The sequence below is a fragment of the Callorhinchus milii genome, unplaced genomic scaffold (assembly GCF_018977255.1).
Source record: "Callorhinchus milii isolate IMCB2004 unplaced genomic scaffold, IMCB_Cmil_1.0 Scaffold7, whole genome shotgun sequence".
Taxonomy (NCBI): domain Eukaryota; kingdom Metazoa; phylum Chordata; class Chondrichthyes; order Chimaeriformes; family Callorhinchidae; genus Callorhinchus; species Callorhinchus milii.
In genome coordinates, this window is record NW_024704748.1 from 18,958,347 (window position 1) to 18,984,615 (window position 26,269).

At 35.9% G+C, this 26,269-nt stretch overlaps 2 protein-coding genes across 2 annotated transcripts in view; one reads left to right on the forward strand and one right to left on the reverse strand.

Annotated features, from left to right (window-relative positions):
• Positions 1–6,869, forward strand: part of a1cf (apobec1 complementation factor) — a 32,532-nt gene extending 25,663 nt beyond the window's left edge. Inside the window, exon 12 of the mRNA XM_007896957.2 lies at positions 6,728–6,869. Within this exon, the coding sequence (XP_007895148.1) occupies positions 6,728–6,747 (20 nt within the window). The 3' untranslated portion in view covers positions 6,748–6,869. The remainder of the gene's footprint in view (positions 1–6,727) is intronic.
• Positions 261–25,940, reverse strand: asah2 (N-acylsphingosine amidohydrolase 2). The gene is made up of 21 exons (XM_007896970.1): positions 25,883–25,940; positions 24,680–24,831; positions 24,100–24,194; positions 23,527–23,676; positions 21,870–22,046; positions 20,991–21,118; positions 20,085–20,162; positions 19,688–19,808; positions 18,655–18,780; positions 17,709–17,795; positions 17,288–17,392; positions 16,126–16,207; positions 15,815–15,930; positions 14,823–14,917; positions 14,338–14,377; positions 13,968–14,066; positions 13,438–13,533; positions 12,415–12,567; positions 10,165–10,224; positions 8,604–8,692; positions 261–1,693 (listed from the first exon to the last, which is right to left on the reverse strand). The coding sequence occupies exons 2-21, from the start codon at positions 24,816–24,818 to the stop codon at positions 1,510–1,512; spliced, it is 2,220 nt and encodes a 739-aa protein (XP_007895161.1). The 5' UTR covers positions 24,819–24,831; positions 25,883–25,940; the 3' UTR covers positions 261–1,509.
• Positions 25,941–26,269: the final 329 nt, after the last annotated feature.

Here is a 26,269-nt window from a genome sequence, read left to right on the forward strand (position 1 = left end):
TCCTGCCCTGAGGTATCAGTCAGCCTAGACTATAAATCACTTCTCAATTCAAAAACACACAACTTGCTAATTAGTCAAGTCCAATCATCAGACTATTTTTTTTAACCAAAGTATTGGTGACGACGCTGACCTTTTTGGTATTAAGTAAACTGAAAATCCTAGCTGGAGTAAGTAGATGTGAAAGATGTATTTTGTCATTTTAGTTATTCCCTCCAAGAGCGCAATTACCTTACTGTAGTTCAAAACCAAATACTACAAAGTAAAGTGTTTCATGAACTTTATTTAAGCTATTATTTAAAGTGTTTGAAATGTTTTAATTGTATTAATTTGTGAATTGATGGACTAGAGTGGTTGCCCAGTGAAACAAATTTCATTAAAACACCTACATGATACAAGCATTACATTTAATGAATCATCCTTTTTCTTAATGTGAAAACCAACATAATACATGTTAAAATAATTGATCGCATAACCAAAACCAACATCTTAGTGCCCAGCCAGCATTGTCAAATGCTTTGAGGTATCCTCCTGATTTGAAAGACGTTATATAAGCATATTATATTCAGATCAAATTCTTATTCTAGAAATAGATTTCTCTCCACACCCTTGATTCAATGAACAGTAAACTCCTGATCTATCGTCACTCCAAGAGAAAAGAGCTGTCATTCTAAATTTGGGCAACTATATAAAAATGAGTCCTCCGGGGCCAACAGGGGTCGATGTGGCCGGGACGACCTATACCAACACACACTGCGCCTGTGTAGAATGAGCAGAGGGGCCCCTGCCCCACAAATGTCGGTTTTTGGGTTAAAACTCATTTGAGTTACGTACAGAATAAGTATAGGCCTACTTGTGTACAAAAAACATTTTGTTCATTTTGCTCATTTTAACAACCTGAATTACTGATAACAATCAAGCAGGACCACATACAAGGCAAGATCTAAAATTTCCACTTGCAGAGAACTTGCCACGAAACAGCTCCCTCATGGCTGACTCAGAGCAAGGGTGATGTTTTCCCACGCTACCAGGCCACTCAGCAAGAGAGTTGGCTGACAGGCTAGCTGAGCGGGACAGGTAGGTTTGTTCCAACAAGAGATCTGATATTTTACTTACTGGGTATGTATAGAATGTGACTTTATATGTTATAATAAGCCAGTGATGATAATAACAATCCTTGCATTTGATATAGCACCATATCATGTCTTCGAGACGTCTCAAAGAGCTTTACTGAATTGACTGTATGTTTTGTGGGCGAAACGATGAAATAAAGAGGGGTGTCATATTAATTTTGCATCAGAAGTGACTAGGATATTGACAGCATGAGGATATAAACCATGTGATGGCATAAGGCAGGGTCTTATCAGGAGTTCACTGTAAATATAATGAATCCATTATTAAATTATTCAACTGGATCATGAATACAATGCACAAGGTTTGTAATCTTCATTCATCCTCCATAGAAAACAGGAATAATCAATGGTTAAATTGTCATGAAACAAATGTTGATCTTTAACTTTTGACATCAAATGGAGATGAAGAGCCTTCATAAGGGTTGAAGACTGGTTTCAGATTCTGTAAAGTTTTAAAATGGCCAAAGTGGCATATTTTGTAGGTCCCATGCTCTACAGAGAGCGGAATATACCAGACAGCTGTGACATTGCTATAACCTTTGGGAGCTTTATTCCATAAAAGCCTAAAAAATAAATAGAAAAGGAACAAACTTCAGTTATTAATGTAAATAGTCAGAATAATCCCAAAGTTATCTACACACCATTTCTCAACAAAAGCTTTCCTCCCAGTGTTCCATATGTAACTGGATTATTTCCAACATATGGTTCAGAAGAGCAATAACACACAGTGATTTTTATCAGCACATTAGTTGCGTCCAGAAAATTCCCACTTCTGAAATACAGGCACTCTAAATGTAAATGATATGTTAAAACTAACTTCTGAAGGTAATAAACATAATAATAATAATAATAAACATGTAAAGAGATGGCAGAATATATGAATATATACTGCTGGAAGTGGTCACAAACAACGGCATTCTGATGTTTTTCCTCCGCATTTCACAAGGTGTAGAAAAACACCTAAAAAAATAAGCTTGAGAAGATAACCCAACCATCATTTCAGGAATAGATTAAGGATACTTTTGAACTCCATTACAACATGGTGGTTTGGGTCCACAAACTCAGCCCCCATGTTATAATGAGGCACGCTAAAACAACAGCCATCCTTCAGTGCTTCTGGGTCATCAAGTTACTCTTGACCGTACTTCCTGCACATCACAATCTTTAACCTTTAGGTCCTACTAAACCACGGTCCACAGTACACCCATGCTATAAGCAGACATGCACTAAACCAGGGTATGAAATGCTTTAATGGGGATAGCACTGTATATTTGCTGCTGTTGTGTTTTGTGTTCTCAGTTCAATTTTCAACGCTCTTAATTGAAAATGGATATTGTACCATGGAATGAAACTTCTAATTTCTGTCATTTATTTTTCGTTCAAAAATCTCTTTTTTTTCCCCGTTTCTGGTTTTCCAGCATTTTCAATGTATTTCTGCCTCAAAAGTATATTTTGAACAATGCTAATCTGCTGAGGCCTATGCAAACTCATACTGATAGTATTTGTTATCAGATTAACCCGGCTCTTAGTTTCTGTATAAATAGTTGTCAGGCTCTGTTAATATTGTATGTGATGAAAGCTTTTCATAAGAGTCTTAACCTAGATAAATGCCACAGGTCATTGAACTAGGTGAGCATGTAAAGTTCCACGGAGCATTTAAGCTACAATTTCTCAATATCAGTTGAATCTGTGATAATGTGTTCAAACATTGCTCGGGAATTGCTCAAACAGCCTGGAGACAAAATACACTGACTCCGGTTCATGCTGTATACCTGGTGTAAATGGGATATTTGTACTCCAGGAATAGCCCAAAAAGACACAAGAGCTTCACCACATATTCAACAACAGTTTACATTTATTCAGCCCCTACACCGAGGGAGGACATTTCATTGTGCTTCACACAGATGATGGGGAGCCCATGCTGGTAGCTGAGGGGGCAGGGATGGAAAGTACAGCAGCAAACAAAATGACATTTGTATAGCGCCTTTTGCGTCGGGAGGACGTCTCAAGGAGCTGGAATGTTAACAAGTAATCTATACATCCATGTCTCCTGCTGAAACCGATGAACATATATTAATAGAAGAGCGGTTATTCTTCCCAATGGCTAAAAATAGAGAGGAAATAGCCCCAACCCAAATGTGACTGAAATGACTTTCTTAACATTGATATTTCCATAGAAAACTATAGAAAACATGGGAATCCAAGATACTTGTCATATTAACAATTTTTTAAATTGATCAACGGCCAGATAGGGATCCAATTGCTAGAGTATAAAACCTACAGAGCTCAGAATAACATCTTATATCAGTTTTATGCCCAAAATGTTACATGACCAGTGTTCATATCATCGGTGTTACTCTATGTGTCAATCAATACTGGATTCTGAGCTAAGTGTTCTCCATTATATGAGACCTTGGTTGCTCTTTCCTTTTGTACTCTACCAATAGTCTGCAGCCCACATTTATTATGATTATCCCTTTAAATATACATTTGTTTCATGTTCCCTCATCTCACTTGTAACTAGATAAGCTGTAGCCTTACCTTACAGCTGTTTGCTTCTTCGGGAATGTATCTGAATGAGACTGAGTCCTGTTTCTTCTTAACATTCAGATTCTAAACTCCACATAGTTAATTTTAAAAACTTGTTAGTGTCCCAATTTGGAAATTACATTAGCCATTTGATTTCCTAAGGTAGCTAACCTCACATTCAATTCAAATTCAATTTTCTTTATTTTAATAGATTTGTACTGAAATAAATTTGGACATCATCAATTCAAAAAATATTGCAAAAGGTACTGGACAGATGATACTGATGTGTTTTAGCGAGACTGGAGCCCCAGTCCCTGCGCACTCCATTTCACCTCCATATAAATTGCTTTTCTTTACACAGTTTTCCCATGTGCTTAAATGACAATAGACCATGTTTACCAGAGAGAAAATGTTAAACCATTATCATATCTATAAATCGTTTAGAATAATTAAGCTGACAGAGTTGCTGACAATTTACTAGTTATGCCTTGAAAATCAATGATAAGGATGGGTGGATTTAATTCCTATATTAGTGTAGCCCATCGACTAGCTTTAAATAAAATGTACCCCTGACATGGAAGGCGTAACAGTATATAAATGCAATTTGCTATTGTTGTTGTTGTTATTGCTGCTGTTATGTACCCAGTACAAAACTGAATGTATGCAGAATCTTACCCACAGCAGCAATTCCACCTGTGGAAGTAGTCATTCCTCCTTCTACAATCACATCCATGCACCTTATTTATATTGTGTCAAACCACCATGAAAACATAGTATAAGTTAGGTTTGAGACATGACAACTCATGTTGGAGCCATGGTGCCAAGACCACCTATGTGGTTTTGCTGGGACATCAATTTACAACACTGCGGTAAAAGTGGAAGTGCTGCAAATCGATTCAGTCTCTGCCTTAAAATACTTTGAAAGAAACCATTTTAATTATTGCTTAAGAGCTGATAGAGCAACTGGGCTGTTAATAATACTTGTGTAGAGATCTGGTCCTCAGTGTATACCATGTATGAAGGGAGGAGATTCCAGAGATAAAAGTCCTCAAGAGAAAATGGTTTACTTATTATTATTTTATCATTGAAACTGACTGAAGATACTCAATGATGATTTAGCAAATAAATTAACGCTTGATCTGTGTCAAACTAACTTTGCACCCAGGGTAATATTTGTGGAAACCACATAAGTCAGAAATGCGTATGTGACAATTTGTTTTACGTCATAATATTTCCACTATAGGTGTTACCATTAGATGTATTATACACGATAATTGAGGTATCATTGATATACCTTGACAACTCAAAAAGATACAGGAAGAATTCAAGCAATTCAAACAAAAGTGCAAAGAATAAAACACTAAATACACTTCACTTCTAATGTTTCGGTATCTATGATGTCTAATCAGAGAGCAAACTGGATTGAGTTAATAGCACAAACTGTCAGCAGTATTCTTTTGAATGGCTTAAAGTATAAAATCAATGAAATCAGTTCAGCATCTAGTAAGTGGTAGGGCTAAGCAACTGCCAAAGTATGTAAGAAGCCACTATTGATTCACCAACATATACCAGCCTTGTCAACCACTCTTCCTTCTGGAGTATGTCACATCTGTTTGTTTTACTGCAGATAGTTTTTGGAATATTTATTTTGCATCTTAACGTCGTACCAATATTAATTTGCGCATAAGTCAAAGGTAATAACTGGTCTTGTTGGCAGGATCATTAGCATATACTGTAATAATGAATCATATTGGGGGTCAGAATTACTTGGTACAGCGGATTGACCTCTCCTAGGGTGAAGCACTGGATAGTATCCCAGACTAAACTGCTGTAAAAGCACTGAATTGAGCAGATTGAATTTAAAATATGTCTGTTCAGATCTAGAAACTAGGGGATGGCTCGTCAAGAGAGTATGGGTGCAGTGCTGTGTTCTATGTTTAAAATATATCAATGAAATATATTTGTTTGGAATTCCATTTTCCATTCAAGTTGTTTTCAAAAGAATTTGCAAGTTGACATGCGTTGGGTGTCAACATTGAACAGGCGGCTTAACAAATTTAGCACAGAGTGTAATTTGTTTTGAATCTTCACAGGTTCAACAAACACATTAATAAAACGTGTCCTGGGAGACATGGCTTATATTTTACTTCACTGGCTTTGTTAATAGATTCTGTAATTTATGGATTGTATCTCAGATCTGTGAACTCTCAGAGTGCATCCAAAGTTTAAAGAGTCATCACCAGCTCGGGGACAGAGGGAGATTGGTAACTATAATCCAAAATCATCATTACAGCCTGAAGCTGAAGCTTGTAATGATCCTTTCCCAGAAATTTTCCATAATCCTTTTTCTTCCACTGGGGTAAGGATACATCAAAACATTTCAGTTCAGTTATACACAAGCCAGCTTCAGAGTCCAGTTCATTTTATCACAGAGCACAAACCATCCTAATTAGGGGGTGGTCCTGTAGCCAGTCAGAGAACCAGTCTGCTACCCAAGAGATTACAGCCAGGTTTTGCCTCAGCTACATAGCTAGATGTCAGCCTTCTAATCAGGTCACAGACTAACCAACTTGCTGATTTCAAAATCACATATGACTGTAACTACTGTTTGGTTGAAACTTGGTTGAAAGAGTATAATCAAATTGAAATTGCATTTGAATATCATTCTTCTGTTGTAAGCCCAGGGTGCATTTTGTTACTGTATCCACGGTTTTCTGCCACATGGTTCAAATTTTAAACGTTTTGCTTGGAAAGGAAATGAGTGGATATAAACTATCTGGAATACAGTGGAAAAGGACATTTTGCACAAATAAAGGGAAGTTTCATTGCATGCACTGATAGCAATTTTGGAGATTTGTTTTTTTTAAAAAGGTCAGGCTTCATATAAAAACTGATATAAGTAAAAGGCTTACAGTTTCTGGCTGTCATTATTATAGCAACAGCTCTGTTTGTTCTGTTTTACCCAAATTCAAACGTGTCACACAGTCTACCATGTGTTTGGCCTCTTGAGAAATGATCTTAATAAATAAAATGTATAACACAGACATGAAACATTTTGCTCTGTACAGTGCTCCCTCTGCTGGTTTGACTGAGAAGCAACTTGGAGACATCAGAAAGCAGCCCCAAAAAAATGCAGATGTCTTGTCATTTTGACCCTAGTACTAACCGTGAAGACAGAAACAATCGGAAGAAAATTGCCTGGTGTAACCACAGTCAAGTCACAGATCTCCCACTGATAAATACTTGGTTCAACAGTGATGATTTACTCTGCACTTGACCTTCTAAATGCAGAGAACAGATTTCCAGATGACAAAACTGTCTGGAAAGAATTTTACAGGACTGAAAAGTAGTATTTCAAACTTGTTGTTTGTATCTATGTGCACATTGTGGAACGATCCAAAACGCAGATGTTTAGCAACGGATGTTTTTGCGTTCTTGAAATTATTATGGTGGTTTGCTTGAAGCATTAGAATTTCTTCTTCCGTTCCCTCCGTTCAGCGGGCTCTGGCCTGCTCTATGTCTCCCGCCCGACCCACCCTATCATCGGTGGCCGAGCTTTTAGCCACTCTGCCCCCACACTCTAGAACGCCATCCCGTGGTCCCTTCACCTCGCTTCCTCACTTGCCTCCTTCAAGGCCAGTCTCAAGACCCACCTCTTCGATCATGCCTTCGGTCGCCCTCCCACCTCTCTGCCTTCCCTCACCCCTACCCCACGCTCGGGTCCTGACCCCTGACTGTCCAGCGCCTTGGGATGTCCTCCCGACATGAAAGGCACTCTATAAATATAATTTTGTTGTTGTTGTTCTATGTTTAATGTTAGAGAGGTGTGACAACTCCTCCCTCCAGTCATATCTCTCCAATTTGGTATGAATTCTGCCATGTACAACAACCGGGCGATTGCAGATTGCATTAATAAAAAAGTGACTGATTCTTAACACACATTTTGCATGTTTCCTAAGGCAGCCCTATATTTTCAGAAGTGGAGTAAGGTTGAGTATGTGAATTGTAAAGCTTTACATTCATAAGTAACATAGGAACCAGTAGAACCCCGAGACTAAAATAGCTGTGACTCAACACCATTTTCTCTGACTATTCTGCAGTCACATGCACATTTATCTGTGCAATTGAAAATACAAATGAACTTATATGAGCTATTCATACATACGAAGTCTCCTATTATTATCTCTACAAATACTTAACTGAGCTCCATGGGACATCCTTCCAACAAGAAGATGCTATATAAATACAATGTGTTGTTTTATTGTTAACTGTTAACTGCGGTAACTCTGGATTTGAACACTCCTGCAAAAATACTATGCACTTAAATATTCCACAACTATAAGCCTCCCTGGACTTAGAATGTTATTTTCCCAATGCAAATAGAAAGGATTTGTTTAATGAAATAAGTCATTTCTCATAGTGTAACTTGATTGAGCTGAACAGAAACATAGAATAACATTGCACGTGATCACCTTTCTCTTTACTAAAGTAATCTCAAATTGCCCTTGAAAGTCCAAACTGCAAATAGCTTGAAGCACCTCCCTCCAACCCAGCTCATGATTTTTTTCCCGAGAGCTGCAATTCAGCTGAATTTATTCAGCCAGTTTTATATTAGGTCAGTTTTATGCCAGGACTCTATATGGTGCATCACACATTAGCAAGGTACTCCTTCTCATGATAAGTGAAAGCTCAATGAAAACCGTACTGCCTTCCTTAATTTACACTACCTGTAAGTAATCATTCACAGAACTGTTACAGTTAACCTTTTGATTTTTGGGGGGGCAATTTAATACACAGTATCAATGTCATCAAAAAAAATTCAAACTAACCCACTAAATAAAGCATATTGAACTTTTGTGAACCACCAGGCAATTTAAGAAAAGTGCCTTGTAAAGGTTTAACTTTAATTACAGTCTTGCTGTAACTAATAAACAAGAAACTTACCTTGTCTCCCAAGAAGCATCATTGAACATTGTATTCCAGTTGCCAGTAGTACTGTTGTATTTTTCTACTGTTAGAAATGTTCCATCAGCCTGAAAACAGATCCATTGTTCCACAATATGAAAATAACTCAAAGTTATAGAGCAATTTTAAACTATTAAACATCATGGGGAGTTACAATTTTATTAACAAAATCTCAGCAATGCATGCTGCAATAAATCTAGTATTGGTGTTTTATTATTTATATTTACCATACAAGATTATTTATTTCATTCATATTTATCAATTTAAAAATTGGTTTCTAATGACTCCAGTCACAAACACTGAAAGGTTTATGAGAGTGTAAAACAACTTAATTTATATAGCAACCTTTACGCTGGACGGAGTCTCGGAGCGCTTAATCACCTTGCCTGTGATCACCTTTCTATTTTGAACTACTTTGAATTTGAATTACTAACTAGCCTTAGTAATTCACTCAGTACTTCCATAGTCACAGAGCAAATTGATTCTATTAATCCAGAGTTTGAGGCAAGAATGTAGAAATATAATTTTTGTGCATTTTCAATCTTGCAAAAAAATCCAGATTGACATTGGTGGCTAATTGGCAACATTCCCCAATGGATGTGTAAATAGCAAATCTTAGACACTGACTTCACAGAAGTCAAAATTGAGATCAGAAACCACCTGGAATTGCAGAGTATCAGCCACAATAGACTCTCTTGCAAATTGTGCCCAGAAATAGAAAAGAATAAAGCAACCAGAACAGTAAAGATTTTGAATCAAGACTTTATTGATTAAAGACTGATATTTTTAATTGATTTTCTGTTCAGTCACTAGAGTAGAAATGTACAAGGCCTCACCGTCCACAGACATTTTCATCTGTCTAAACTCACATCACCTTGTTTAAATGTTACTTGCTGGTGTACCGGGAAAACACACACCTGCTCCAACAAATAAAGATAACTACTGCAAATGATCAAGGTTAAGGTAAGCATGAGAGAAGAGAGAGAGGGTTGAATCAGAAAAAAATTATCTATGGTTGGTTTTGTGCTTCCACCTCTAATTTTGTGCAGACCTATCTATATTGCAAGGTAAAAGAAAACCATTTTATACAAATTCTTATTAGGATATGGGATGCTGTATCAAAAACAGTGGTTAAAGAAAAATCCAAAAGGAGAAATATAAAAGGGATTGGAGAAAGGCAGGTAGTGGAACTGATCAAATTGCTCTTAGAAAGAACCACATGGCCCAGATGGAGTCTTTGCCCATTGAAAAAGTCTATGATTCTATCCTAAAACTGATATTTATTTCAAGAAATCATTAATATTCCCAACCTTGCAAGTATCTGAATAATAATCCTTGCATTTAGTATAACTTTTATAATGCAAAGTTTCTCAAGCATATTACAATGTTTTTTGTAGAACACACTGGCTGTGTACTTTGTAGGGAAACACAACAGCCAATTTTTTCACAGCAATGATTCACAACAGTCATGAAGTGAATGACCAGTTTTATCTGGTGGATTGTTGGCCAGGACAATGGGAAAAATTCATAAGTGACTCACCATATAAGTAACGGAATTCCTGGGATTTCCACTCACAAATGTCACTTCTGCAACATCTCCCTGAAAAAAGGATTATATTATTAATTCACTACTTGGCCAGATCTGTTTTATGTTTGTCAAGAATAATACTTTACAAATAAATTCAATGGTCTTACTGGCACCATGAAGTGTAAAAGATTTTAACAATCAGCTGGAAGAACATGTTCAGCCAATTCATAGAGTGATCCACATTAAACTAAACTACAGTATTACAATATAGTAAACTAAATTACTACTCTATATTGATTCTATGTTTGCTAATCTAAAAGCACACTTAAAATACCTCTACTTGATCAATGAAACATAACTGCATCCTGAAGCAAAAGAACAGGGCTGTTTAAGTAATTGTAAATTCATATGATAGAAACAGTTCATTTAATGCAGCCACAGCATAATCATAGGTACTGTGTCTGCAATACATTAAAGTCTTTATATCTGCTAGAGAAATTGCAGCAAAATTTATATTTCATGACATCTGATGAGGTGGGAAAGATTGTTGTGAATGAAGCAGTAAAAATGAACTTAGTGGAAGAACACATTACTATCCATATCAATCACATGGAAACTGGCTGAATAGCGGTCACTGAATGACTCCTTCGATTATCTTGACCTGGAGCTTATCTGTATGAGCAATATCTGGAAATATTACCTCTAAATTTATGTACGAAGTACTATTTGTCAAGAATAATATAATCCTTATCTTTGATATAGTGTCTAATTATGTCAAAACGCAAGCAAAGCACTTTGCAGGTAATGTCAAGTGTAGTTTCTGTTTACTTGGAGGGGAACACAGCAGTTAATTCCCACAAAGCAATATTCCAAGAATAGACAGGAACCAATTTAGCTGGAGGTTCATTGGCCAGAACACTAGTGGAAACCTTTGAATAGTGCCGTATGATCTTTAACTTTAACTTCCATCTGAACAGGCAGATGGGATGTCAGTTAAATGACTCATAAGGAGCTTCATTTAGGTCATGTCTAGTTTTGGCAAGTACTTATACTTTGCTTCTGAATTGCCTGATGCCTATTAGAAGTGTACATGTATTTAGTCGTGTTATTGTTTGTAATAATATAAGTATCTATTAAATGAGACTTGATCCACAGAATTGCTTCATACTAAAATCTTCAATGTGTTTAAGCATTCATATTGCTTTGTATTTCCTTTCTCCTTATTTAGCCTTATTGGTCTGCATGTCCATATCTATATCTTTTCTGTTCCTCTTTCTGGCATTAATCTTATTCAATTTTTTAAAATTCTAAACATCTTCGTAAAAATTTTAAATGAGCAAAATATTTTATCAACAGAATTTAATCATGTTACTTGGAGCACTTATGTAATTCGGGTCAAAGACTACAGCACAAATATCTTTTTAATTACCAAAAAGCAATAAAGTAGACATTCTATGTAGGCATAAGCAGCCAATTAAGAGATCTTATCTTCAAAAGACTCAAGGACAATGAACCACATGCCTATAAAAGGAACACCCAAACCATCAAGCTTATATGAATTATAAGCAGAATGCTAGCCTGGAATCTTAAGCCTAAACTGCTGGACTGCCTTGGGATGCTGCATAACGTATTATTTTTAATAACTGATCGAAAAGTGATCTTTGGTTTGGCTGCATAGGGTAAGAAGTATTTTGAATGATGTAGTCTACCCTCCCCTATAACCCACTCATTAAATCATCTCTTGGGGAAAAAGAACTGCTCACCCAAAGTTTCATTGGTGAAGAGGTAAGTAGCTGAGCATTACAGTCCATCTCCAAAGCCTTCTCTGCACTGAATTAGCAAACCATAGCCAGGTGAGGGTGCTATAGCACATTGTTCTCAGTCATTGGTCAAGACAAGGGAAACATTTTCACCAAGAGACCTTCACCTAATGACCCTGCGGGAAGTTTGCATGTGTGGCTGTCATATGGGCAAAGAGTCAAGCTCATTGGTGAGTTTAGCCCAACATTAAAATAGTACACCAACGTTCGCTTTCAAACTTAGATGTGAAGAATGGCTACTTTGATGAGACAGCTGTCCTCATAGAACTTGAGCCTTTGTCTTCAAGAAAGGAGAGTTAGGCAGAGAATATCAGAGGGAAACTTAAGAGAGGAGGATTTATACAATTATTATAAATAGTGACGGTTAGATTTACAAATTTAAAAGAACGTAAAGAAGATGAGATCTATGAAGCAGAATATGTGAATAACATGCTTCGCTTACCGGTCTGTATGTTCCTTGTACATCCACTATCGTATCACCAAATGTTGTGTTGATTGGTTTCTTATCAACAGGATTATTGGGCAGCAATGAGATCAGATTCTTGTCAGGAAAATTGGGTGGTTCAGGACCTTTAGGCAACTGGTCAACAGTATTCTAGAACATCAATAAAGAGTGATGGGTTACAAGAAGAAATAGTTTGAAATCCAGTCTCTTTTAAGAATAAATCTAATTCTATTTATTTAGCTTCTGTGTAAAATATTAAGTGGAATAAATTAAGAGGCAGCAGTTCTGGAACTATCTTGTAAAGTTTGATAAAACATTGATGTATTTTAATCAAAGTGATTAAACAACATTCATCAGGTTCATTTCACAAAAGAGAAAATAATCAAAATCAAATGTACTTCTTGCTCAAAACGCACAACAAATGGTTAATGTAGGACTGCCAGACAGGACTTATATAACCCCTGAATGAAGCTTATATATTTCCCTTAACTAATACATTGCACCTTCTGGTCATAATGTATAACGCCTGAAAAAGTGAGAGTATTAATTGTGCCATCTGTGAATTAGGAACAGATTAATCATAACCTTGTGGGGAATAAGTCTAGGTCGGGGAGTCACTAAAAATAATACAGTGAACAGTGCAGCTACTTTACAATCAAATTCATGTTATAATGAAGCAATGTTGTAACAAGGCTCCAGTGTTTTAGCTAAAATCTAATAATTTATTATGAAACCATAAGGCAGATCAAAGCAAAGTTTAATGTTAGTATGATTATATATGCATAATAGGGAAATATAAATTATTGAAAGAAATCCCATTGTTGTAAAATTGACCTACTAAATCCTGAGTTGTGGATCGGCCATGATCTTCACAAGCTCAATGGGCCGAGTGGCCTACCCCAATCCTATGTTATCTGTGTTGTCCCTAAGTACTGGCTGCTAGCTTTATGCCACTGTGGATTTATTTTGAGGTTTTCTAACCAGCTTTACAAATGAAAGAACCAAAATGTCTAAACTCACCTCTGCAATGGCCTTAGCTAGACTTCTAAACTCCTGTATGTAGGCTGAGAGAGTGTGAGGACCATATATTGTTGATGCTGCCTCATAGCGTTGAATCTATTTGAGAAAAAAATAACAGTTAATGATCTGATCATCTAATTTTAAAAATGTATTACATTTTAGTTAAAACATATAATTAAAACATGTAATTTAGTCTGCAGTAGGAACATAAATGCCATTGACCGAACATCTTGTTCTAAATAGAAATTCAAAAAAACAGTCAACAGTTTGCAATGCATTTGTGAATCAACTCACAAGAAACAATGCTAACAATATTATTAATAAGTAATACGTATTAAAATGAAGCAGCATTCTTAAAATGACCAGCAAGAATAAAAGATATGTTTGAAGATAAGTTTATGCTCTCAATGCATGTTCCACTGATTATTTTCCAGTGTGAATCTCAGCCTACTCGTGACATTAGCAGCTCTGTAGATATGAATTATACCTCTACAAGAATCCTATGAAAAAAGCATAAACTGTTTAATTACTTGATATTCTTCATACGTAGTAATATAATGCGTGTAAGCATTACTCAATCCTGCAACAACGACATCAACCTCCTTCAAAAGCCCAGTGGATTCAAGTTCCTAATGCAGAAGAGAAAGAAAAGCATTGTTGGAAATGCTGAGTCAACTAATGCAATAGATTGTGTAATACAAAAGTACTGGACTGGGAACTTCCATTAAACCTTTGAGTCTACAATTATCTTTGCTGGTTTGTTTTTATGTATCGATTCCTGGGTGTTTCGAAACTGAGTACCTGTATTATTAAACATTTCCGTGAGCAGCATTATCTGAGAGCTCTAACTCCTTGGATACATAGTTTAAATCTATGAAATCATAAAATTTCAAAACTCACATTCTTGACAGCTTCTCTTAGTCTTCGTCCTGACATAGTACTGGGAAAAGAAAATCAGGAGGAAAATTTAGAGGCTTTAGAGCTGTAGTAAAGATTTTAAACCTAAATGTTCAAACAATCAAAACATATTTGGTTTTCTTGATAGCTAATAAAAGCTACTCAGTATGTAATAATAATAATCCTTGCATTAATGTAGCATCTTATCACGTCTTCGAGACGTCTCATGTAAATGATATTCCACCACTTATTGTTAATTTGTGAACAATGATAATTTGTCTTATACAGAACATTGAATAAATTAGTCTCTTGTGCAAGGAGAGATTGTGAGATTGATTGTAACCCTATATTGTAAATTTCCACACACTGCAGAATAGGTCAGTATTACAACAGTAAGTGGAGTAGAATGCTCTCATAAATAATTAAATTACAGCTGATAATATAATCTTGTTCTTTTGTGGTTCCATAAACATTTTGCAAGCACCTACGTGAATTCTCCTGGAACGGCTGCAATTGCCAATGTCCCAATGGTAAGAATTTGTACATCCACAATTTCAGGATGCCAAGGAAGGGGTTTCGTCATCTGAAAAGATAATGAAATTCTGTAATGGATGAATACTAAGTTAGAAATCCTCTCTAATGTTTTAAACAGGAATGGACAAACAATAATGCCAAATAAAATAATTCTGAGAAGAATAATTCAACATTAGAGAACAACTGAACTCAAATAATCATTGCACAAAATACTGCAGATGCTGGAAATCTGATAACAAAAATACAAGTCGCTGGGAACACTCAGCAGGTCAGGCAGCATCTATGGAGAAAGGAAAGTGAGCCAATGTTTTGGGTCTACAGCCCTTCGTCAGAACGGGTTCTGCCAAGTTTGATGATTAGGATAGCCTGGGATAAAATGACTGGAATTTTTTAAGAAGATACAGAATTTGAAGTAATGATCCCATTGCACCATTATCATTGCTTCTAAAAATTGCACTAAAAGACTCTGAGTATATTTTTGTATACTGGATATACAGGAACATATATTTATAAATGTCTAATATATCCCGTGTGAAGAATTTTTGCATTATTACGATACTTGAGACCTGCTTTCTCTTGCCTGGTACAGTAACATATCCTACAGGAAACAGTTGCATGCAACATTTCTTGCGGCAAGTAAGCATTTTGATTAGTATAAGATTTAGGATTACAAAGTCCAGAATAAGACATCTATCTCCACAGCTTTAAGGAATGTGATATCATTAATGATGCCAAAGTACAGATACAAAGCACTTTTGTTCAAACTATTCTTTTAGGGGTTGCTGGTTTTGGATGCATTGTCTTCTCTTCAGCGTAATAAAATATCACAAGAGAGGTTTAGATTAAGAAGGCTTTTTAAACATCATCCTTTCAGAACACCAAGCCCTACATTATTAACTGATTTTCAGAGTATGCAGTCTAGTAAATGAAAAAAATACCAACATACTTCCCCAGTGCTGAAAAGGATTGGTTTGGGATGTTGGCATTCCTGGATTTCACTAGACGGTTTTCCTAACAACATGTCACGAATAGCATCCCAAAATGGGTCTCCTTCCACAGCTCCTACAACACATTAAGTCAATTCAGTACAAAACAATACCTTTAGCCTCTGATGAAGACACGTTTAATATTGTTGCAAATTTGGCAAAGTATTGAATAAATAAAACGTTGGGGTAAGGAGGAGGAGGGCTGCAGAAACACAGATTTGTTTTTCTATTTTGAAAGGAAGCACAGTTATCACTTCAGTGACAGACTTACCTTGTGTAAAGTTAAAGGCTCCCACTCCATCTGTTGTACCAGCAGCAAAACTGTGCCCAAGGGCAGGCTTGCATGTCCTACCCTGCAATTTGGAACACGGGAGAGGTTCAGATTAAGGAGGATCTTTAACCTTACCCTTCCAGAATACCAACCTCTAAATAGTAAACTCATTTTCAGAGTATATAGTCTAATGTTTGGAGAAAAAGATATCCACTTACGTCCCCAGGGCCCAAAAGATACTGTAATCTCTTGCGTGTTAGTTTGGCTCATTTGGTAGGTCTTTTGCCTCTGAGCTGAAGGTTGTAGGTTCAAGACCCATTTCGGAACTTTAAATTAATATAGTTTAGGCTGACACTCCAATGCAGTGCTGCAGGAGCTCTGCATTGTTGTCCTACAGATGACACCAAGGTCCCTCCTGCCTATTCAGGTGGATGTTAAAGATCCCATGGCACTATTTGAAAAGAGAAGGGAATTTCTTCCAGTTTCCTGGCTAATAATCCCCAGATAAAATTTATCATTCACTTCATTGCTGTTTGCAGAACAATACTGTGTGCAAATTGGCAGTCACCTTCACCTACAAAATACAGCTAATAAACTTTACAGTAAATCTTGTGAAGTGCTTTGAGATGTCCTTCTGATATGAAAGAAGCTATATCAAATGCAAGGATTATTATTAATAAAGTAATGAATAAGATGTAATTTAAAACCGCATTATTCCTTGGTCTACAAATAGTAACACACTCTAAAGATGAAACATTAAGTTTTGGTGTCTGTTTTTATAGACTGTTACAGTATAAGTACTATAGTCATATTGATGTTACTCCACAGGAGATTGGATAGACCTGAATGGGGTTAATTAAAATCTATTTGTAGGTTTTACATTTATATTAATATTACAGTATTCCATTCCTATCACATTGAAACAAATCAAAGGCCCTTCACACAATGAGTTATTATAAATGCAGTGATTACTGTTATGCAAACAAATGTAGCAGGTAATCTGTGCCAGCAGTGTCCCACAATAAGATGATGAACTAATTTTTGGCTTTGAAGGTTTTGGTTGAATAAGGAAGAGAGAGTGATCATTAAATCGTATTGCAAGTGTCTCTTAACTAAAATTTGTAATACCACACAATAAAAGCATCCAAGTGTAAACACTCACTGTGTGTGTTGAGTTTAATTGGACGGTAACATCTGTCATGTTAACCCACTTATGTGCAAAGTTGATTGGACCTTTTATCTCCCTGGTTGCTGTTCTGGACAATTCCTGAAAATAAAGAAGTATGTTATAACATGGCTGCACTGTATACAGGGTTTCAAACAGTTAAATAACGCCTTTAATAAAAATCAGTAACATTGTTATTTGTCGTTTTTTGCGAGGTTCCACAATCCAAAGCAAATATATTTCCATTGATAAGCAATTTGTTTAATATGCCAAAACACAAAGAATTGAGAAAAAAATTAATTGAAACATGGCTGGAGCCTTAGAAATGGTGCGTAGAGAGATCCAAGGCGAGCAAGAGGAGCCTAAAAATAACTACATTTAGCTGAAAGAATGCTAAATTACACAGATTTTCTTTTACCTTTGCTTTATTGAAGATATTCTGCCCAATAATCGCAGTGCTTTCAAACATGTCTTTCCCAGGCCCTGAAGACATGCACATTGAAGCCTGCAACATTTTAGAAAGATCAATGCACGACATCATCACAAACCATGGCCATTAGCACATACCAAAGTTATTCTTATATTTATTCTTTTATGAAATACTATATAAACAAGCATATACGTTTCAAAATAGTGATAATTTCTTATTATTATTTGACTGATTATGAGATGATATTACTGTGTAGGAGGGCAAAAGAACCTAAGGATTTAATGAAAACACTCAGGTTAAAAGTAAATTGACATTGACATTGCTATATTAGGAAATCCCCTTAGGAATCAGTTCAATGGTGCACATAATATTTGTATTATAATACATTTTCATGTGTTCATTTCCTGCAAGGTTTATATTGCACAACAATTTAGAAGAAGCTCAGTTTGAATTTTAGTAATAGTATATCATAATACAGTATTCATATTTTACAAGGTATTGTGTACTGTATATGTTATCATTTGTTTGCGTGAGAGACATATAAACAGTAACCTGCCACAATGCACTGAATTACTGTTCAGTAATCCAGTAATTGGACCAGGTTTAAAGATATTTAGAATCCAATAGAAAGAATGAGTGATTAGTGCCTTTCATGTCAAACAAAGTGAATTGGCATCTGAAGGCTGTGAAATAATGCTAAAAGTTGTTGCAAGTCCTATCGTTTTTATTATACCTGGTATAACTTTATCAGAAGAAATTGGTCAAAACTAATAGAGCTCTTTCCACCGATGAATATTTTCAGTACAGATTGCACAGCTGCAATGTCACTCGGGTGCCCTTGCTGTCGACTGTAGTTTAATCGTTTTCAGTTATTTATTGAGCTCTGATCCATAATCTAACTGATCAATTGTTGTTGATGCTCAGAGATACTTACCCCTCCAACAGGACAGGTACTGTCAGGATTATTACACGATTCCCCCGTGTTTACACAGTGAGGGCCCCGAGTATTAGATGATACATCACCGAGGTTGGTGGAAGCGAAGGCTGCTACAAACGGTCCCTGTAGTTGGAAAAACAAGTCTCTATAGTTATTTAGCTCATAGAGACTACTCATATGACAAAGTGAATTGTTGTCCTGTGATTGACAGGGATGAAAACTGTGTTTGTGAAAAAACATTGTATATTTAAAGAACCGCTATTTATAAAAACTAAATTATTCATTGAGGAACATGAATAACATGTACATAATTTATAGTTTTGTCAATAATTTATTATGAGTTATAGGAGGGAAGGATCACATTTACAAACCACATATACATTGCGGACTGCAGACGGAGAATCAAAATGAAGGACAAATCTCCACGGTGTTTGTTATAGCCTTTGTGATCCAATGAACGAGGTGTGGACTCAATACACATCAAGCAAACGGGTAAATGGAGCTCTGCTTAGCTCCACATCAGATCCATTCTTGTTTAACAAGGAGAGAATGGGAGGCCATTCCATTCATCAATTTTGAGGAAGTCTGTTAAATTCCTCTGAATTATGTAGTTATCTCACGTAGCCGTGTTCATCAGAGGCTGAAAGACAACTTCTTTCAACTTTCCCATCAGCAAGAATGACCTCCATTATTACTAGAATAATGTACTCTCAAGCATTGAAACCACTGAGGGTCACCAAGCCAGCATCATTAATAGTCAGGGCTCTCTTTATATACTCATTGGTTGGCCCAGAAAGGGTTACTACCATAGAGTAATCTCAGAGATGTTAGACCAGGTCATCATTTTGTAGTTTCAAACTAGGTAAACAAGTGAGTAAAAAGTGTTTGTAAGTGTTAGACTCAGGCTCAGGCTACAATATTCCTAAGTTTAAGAACGTGTTTAAAGTTGGACACATAAGTACTGGATTTCCAGGAAGATACTTTCATTATAGAGCACAGTATATCAAGAGCATGATTTTGTAATTCTAACCTGCCCTGGCAGTGAGCCCATGTTCTTCTCCTGCTCGAACAGATATGATGCGTGTCCCATATTGTCACTACTAACCAGGAGGTTAGTGTTGTTCATGCTGACAGGGTGGACAGCAAACCAGCTGCAGACAAACAAACAGGACAGAATAACATGGGATCACACCAATGTAAAAAAAAAGGCTACAGGAATCAACATATATCAATACATTCTCCGAAAGCTAATTGAATTAATGAATATTCATCAATCAATATGATAATTACCATTAGCTTAGACTTTTCTAGTCCATTGGAATTTGAAAAAAATCTAAAACATGATGCAAATTTCATGCAAGTCTTTAACTGTTAACATATTTCAACTCTACTGACCAAACTCTTAATATATTAGTTTATCGCTGTACCTGAGAGCTCCGAGCCCATGACCATCCATATCCACCATCTTCAGTAGAACTAGTTTTTTGTCTGTATCTGATTTATACCTATATCAATCACAGGATTGCATATTTAAGTGAATGATTGCACAGTATAATTTCTTCAACTTTGTATACTTGTTCAAAAAAAAGCTATTTTGTTCTGAGTCTGAGCTATATAGAAATATGTAAGTAACTATCATTGATAGCCATCATGTGATGAGAACAGTTTTTTTTGCTTGTTAATGCCTCGGTACAAATTCTTCATATATTTCCTTGATTACAGGAACAATTGGGGTCAACCTGATGAAGCAGCTGGATTTGTTGCAATTCTCTTTAGCTGCACCCTGTTATTATGTCACCTCATGTATAAAAGAACTGAACAAAGAAGAAATTTTATTCCTTTCTATTTTCTGGAATAGAATATTTTCACAAAAAACAATGTAGCATGGAAGGTTTGCAAATTTGGAAAGATAATTTAAATAAATGAGGCTTAATTTTAGGATAGCAGAAATATTAATGTTAATTATACTTTTGTGCAAAAGATTATTCAGTTTACTAGGTGGAGCTGTGCTGCTTTTGTGAATTATAAAAAGGTGCTCATGGAAGTTTAATAATTGCGAATTAAAGGGAACACTGAACTCATAGATTTGAATCCTTTTATCTGTGTTGATATTACATGTCTAAATATGTAAAGCTGACTTGCTAAAAAAACATGAATACTTATGAATTCGGAGAAAACTGTCTCAATCATGTCCCCATTTTTCAACACTAGGTACAATGGCTTTGTTGACAGTATTGGTATAACTTTTATTCTGCCCTTTGATGGAACTATCAATCACTAACTGATTGTACCTTAGACTTGAATTTCTTATGACTGCTATACTGACTGGGTACCTCTTTCTTTCTGCCTCTGGATTGTTCATATAGGAAAAGGGACTTCTGTTTATATTACTCCCATCCACTGCTCCCTTGTTGATAAATATTCTTCCTGGTTTCATGTTTTTGTGGGCAATATCAATGCTCTGTAAGGAAAATACTTCAGTAAAATATATTGAGTAGTGGAATAAAGAAGTCTAAGAAGGAAAAATGTTATCATCTAAAATACCTCAAGTAATTACTGTCAAGCAGAGATCAAGATTACACAATTGTAATTGTCTGAGGTCATAAGAAAAAATCAAGGAAATTATATTTTATTTATCAGGGCTGAGGAGGATCCATATATAATATGTGATCCCACCATGTGAGTTGTAGATTTCAGCAAGGCCACGAGCAGGAGATATTGAATTGAACTGTTGATCTTCCCCATAGTTAAATCAAAGCCCACATGGCTCACACAGCACCTGCTGACTGGGAGTAAAGTGGCATTGGTTGAGGTCTAGGAATAGGTCATCTGTATACTCCCAGTCAGGAATTGTCATAGTTTTGTATGAAAAGACCAAATTAAAATAACTAACAAATGGGACATTATGAAGAATTCTCATTATTTTTACTTATGAAAGATGAAAATTTGATATCTGAAGTTATGCTGTTTCCCACAAATAATGCTATAAAGCTAACCAAAATTAGTGATAAATGATGCATTTTGTGAGAGTTGTTTCCCATTACTGCTGATTCTTAAAATATTATGATGGTTGTTACATCTGATTAAAATTTATGATAAATTCTTATAATATTGTAGACACAAAATACTACCAGTTAATTATAATTCGCTTAAAAATATTTGTAGTGTTCAATTAAATTAAATGATGCAATAAAAAGCAGAGAATATCTAACCTTCACTATACCATTAACTAAAGCATTAATGGATGGTTTGATGTAGCCTTTGCCTGTTAGAATAAAGAGAGTGTACTGGAAGTAGCCTGCAGGACCTGAATGGGTATGAGTACCACTCAGAACAACATTGTCTTGTCTGTAGAGGTTCCCATATTTGGTCTTTAGAGTTTCCATGACCTAAAAGACAAATCAGAAGTCTTATTATTCATAAATAATAAGTTCCATAATCTACCTCGTGAATAAAATGAAATCTTAATGGAAAATAAATTGAAATTTGTGCTTGAAAGAACTATAATAAGACACAGATACGCAAAATACAGCCAGCTTGGCAGAGGACCTGTATCCTAGCCGATAAAGATCAATCTTCAAATTAATTAATTTCAGTATCTGTTCATAACACAAGCTTGGTGAAAATGTCTTTATATATTGCATAATATATAAGGAATTGAATACATTTTTGCATTGAAAATAATCCCACTCTATCTCCAAATTTATCAGAATGTAACAAAGGTTAAATCAAGTGTGTTATGCAGTTTGACTTGTTTACAGCAGTCTCTCTTTACCAGTAATGTTTATAGCTTGTAGGTATCTCAGGAGGTTAGGAGTATGAGCCAGTGAACCTTACTTCTATGTTCAGAAGTTCATTTTGATCTGATATAAATTGTCCCAAATCATCAACCGAGATTTTTTTAATACTATCTCTTTCTCCCTCCTCCCACATGTCCATTGTCACAAGCTAAAATACAGTAACAACAACAACTTGGATTTATATAGCGCCCTCCACGCCGAACGGCGTCTCAGAGCACTTTACAGTATCAGATCCCAGGACCGAGCCAGGGGGAGGGGGAGGAAGGTTACCAAGGCGCGGTTGAAAAGAAAGGTCTTCAGCAGAGACCTAAAAATGGGAAGGGAGGGAGTGAGGCAAAGGGAGTGAGGAAGGGAGTTCCAGAGCCTCAGGGCATAGTGGCTGAGGCACGGCTGCTGAGGGTGGAGCGGAGGACTCGGGGGACGAGGAGGAGGCCAGACTCAGAAAAACGACAACACTAAAAACACTAACCAATGGACTGACAAATGCAAAGGACTTGCTTCTAAAATATACATCTCCAGGGATTCCCCAGATTTCTTACTTTATCCATGTCTCTTCAGAAGTGTATTTGTGCTATATCACACCAAATAATGCTTTCATTCCATAAATGCTTCCACTCCTATTTTAGTAAATAGGCTACGTTAGTGAATCTCATTTTTTGTGATATATTTTCCATTCTCCCAGATCATTTACCAGTGTTACTCTTCCCAGTTCTCTGTGGTGATGTTTGACTATTTCACTCCATGGACAATTTAAACCCAGCCTGAAGCTATCTGTTTTCCTCTAATAGATGCTTTGGATTGGCCCTTCATGTTTAACTTTGACTTTGGATGTTATGTGTTATCACCCACTCCCTATCCCCAGCCCAAGCCATGATTTGAACAGCTGAATGTTTTAATCTAGTCATTTCCGAGCCAACTTTAAAACTTTAAAAAGAAGTTTAAAAGTTCTTGGCTCTCAAATAACTGTAAGCAATTTGTTCAGGTCAGCATTCCACTCCTTTAACGCAGCCCTAGGCAAGAGCCATAACCTGCTTTCTGTGAAAGTTGGTACCTTAAGCTCCAGACTTACCTTTAACCTGAGTTTCTGAGATACCATCCCAATGTCAGCACTGACAAATACAACTCTCTTGGAATCATCAGAATCTGCAACTATAAAAGCTCTGCTGTACAGCCGGGTGTGGAGCCCTGCAGCATTCTGGCCTGGTTTAGCGTATCCCATCTACACACAATCAAACACTAATTAATAGCATACGTAATAGCATATTTATAACATCTATTACATTAACAAATTAATCGAGGTCATTAAAATATCAATGCAAACATTAAAGAAACAACACTACACTTTGTCTTGAAAAAGTCCCTTTTCAAACATCAGGTATAACTACTTCCATTTCATGGTTTGTAATCTTTATTATTTTAGCAGGACTGTGTAGCCCTGGTAAACACAACCCTGCTATTGGCACAAGGGAGGTAAAGCCGAGATCATTAAAAATAGATTTCTGCACTTTTATTTTACAAAGCCTTCAGGCTTTGGTCTGTTCAATAAACTCATCATGCTTCTGATAAACAGAAATGTCATTGACAAAACAAATTTTAAAAAATAAACGAGTAACACGTTTTGTAAAAGATATCATTCACCAACCAAGGGAAGATCTGCTATTGGCCCAGTACAGTCAGCACGACCAACACCAATCCTATATTGGCTTGAAGATACTGGAATTGTTTCTTTTCCCATATCTGAAACAAAATACAAGCCATTTGAAACTGCTATTCTGGAAACTGATCTGTTAGCTCACTCAATAGTATTTCTTGGGATTTAAATAATTTAAATATTCCCAGAATTTGCAGTTTTAATCTACGATTCAAGAGCTTCCTCTTTGACCGTGCCTTAGGTCACACTCCCACCCTCACTCCTCCTACCCTCTTGATTCCAACCCCAATTCAGCTGCAAACTCTTAACTGTCCGGCATCTTGATACATCCATCCAATGTGAAAGGCGCTATATAAATGTAATTTGTTGTTATGAGAGCGGAACTCCGAGATATTTTACCAAAGTTCAGAATGACATTTGGAACTCTTCTAGTAAGGACAAGACAGGCCATCCATTTTATGGCTATCGGCTTCATTGATAAAAACAGCCAATGTATTGCTCATTAGATGTTTTTTGTCCAAAAGAATATACAGTGCACAACACTAATAACAGCTGTATGCTTTCAACTTACTTGAATTTTCATTTGATGATGATTGATCTTTGACAAAGGAAATGGCAAGGATTCCAACAGTCACACATGTCATCAGGAGAAATAGAACAATAAGCATAGACTCCAGAGATGTGCAATGACATCTAGTTCTGCGAGCCATTTTCAGAACAAGCCTGTCAAAATAACATTTGATAGATGCAATGATCGAAACAACATGTTTTTTGTTAAGACCCCAGCAAAGGGATTACAATAGCACAATTATAAACTGATATTGTTTCTAAAGTGTGGAAGTATTCTTTCATAACATCTCTTATTAAAGCCTAGGAAGTGCCATAATATTCAATAGAACTATGAGCAGCTAAATGGAGGAGTACAAAACTAACTGTAAGCTAATGTAACCAGACTACCTTCTTTTATGATCCTTCTTTCTACATCACAGCCTTTTAATAGGTATTAACATTTTCTGTTGTTGGGTCCCATGAAATAAATATGAAAACAAGTTTCTGGCAATCTTAGAGATCATCAAAACTTTCAAATTAAGTTAAAATGACCTTTAACCAAGAATTAAGGGAACAAGCAAGAGGGTTCCAAATAAATCCTTAATGTGAAAGTGGGCTGGCAATTCTAACAGATTATGTCATTAGCATAGAATCTATTCACAAACAGATTATAAAACTGAAATCATAGAATCATAGATTTGTACAGCATAGGAGGCCATTCGGCTCATCGTGCACTGATCTTTGAAAAGAACTATCCAAATCATTCCAGATCCGAACAACTCAATGCGTGAAAAGATTTCTCCTCACCTTCTCCTCATTTAACAACTATTTTAAATCGGTTTATAAATTGACAAAACAAATCAATGTATGACATTCTGTAAACTGTGCTATATAGAAAATCCACATGCAAAACCACAACACTAGTCATCTTACAGATTTATAATCTTTTATGTTATGGACAATACTGTAGTGTCACTGAGAATTGAAAATCCTCAAGTCAAAATGAAGCTCTGTTCTAAAACAATAACTATAATAAATTTAGAAAGCATTTAATAAAAAAGCAATTCAAGTAATTATTATTAAGTACATTTTAAAATATCCATTAATGTGTTAGTAGTTACCCTGTAATTACTTCAAAGTAAACTAGTGAGACTTATTTAAAAGTCAAAATACAACACATTGGCAATGTCTAAAGTAAACTCATGTTAATCAGTCATAATCTTACCTTAAAACTAACCTATTTACTTTAAACCGGAGGTTTCTGTGAGTCAGTCCTTTGTGTCCGACAGAGACTTACTGAATATTTCCAACAAATGACTGAACATTGTACCATGATTAATATGATAAGATTTTGTAATAATATTATAATTAGAAACTTCTTATCTACAGCCTATAGTTTTCAGCTTTTCAGAATTATGACACATTTATATAATTTGTAATGTGAATACTGTAACAGAACAAAGTTAAACTGTATTTTACATCTTAATACTGTAACTATGTGAATTCAAATAATAAGCTAAAATCCTGAGATTGTTTCTTTTTTCACGACATTGAATTTATCTTGTTTGTTCTTTTGCACCTCAGATAAGATCTGGTACAATGAGACAATATA

Excerpts from the sequence above, each read along its gene's own strand:
- asah2 (XM_007896970.1), bottom strand. The coding sequence starts at position 24,818 with ATGGCTCGCAGAACTAGATGTCATTGCACATCTCTGGAGTCTATGCTT. Across the intron at positions 16,208-17,287 it reads AATTAAACTCAACACACACA|GGTAGGACATGCAAGCCTGC; the intron begins GTGAGTGTTTAC and ends TCCAAATTGCAG. Across the intron at positions 10,225-12,414 it reads TACAAGGAACATACAGACCG|GGAGATGTTGCAGAAGTGAC; the intron begins GTAAGCGAAGCA and ends TCCTTTTTTCAG.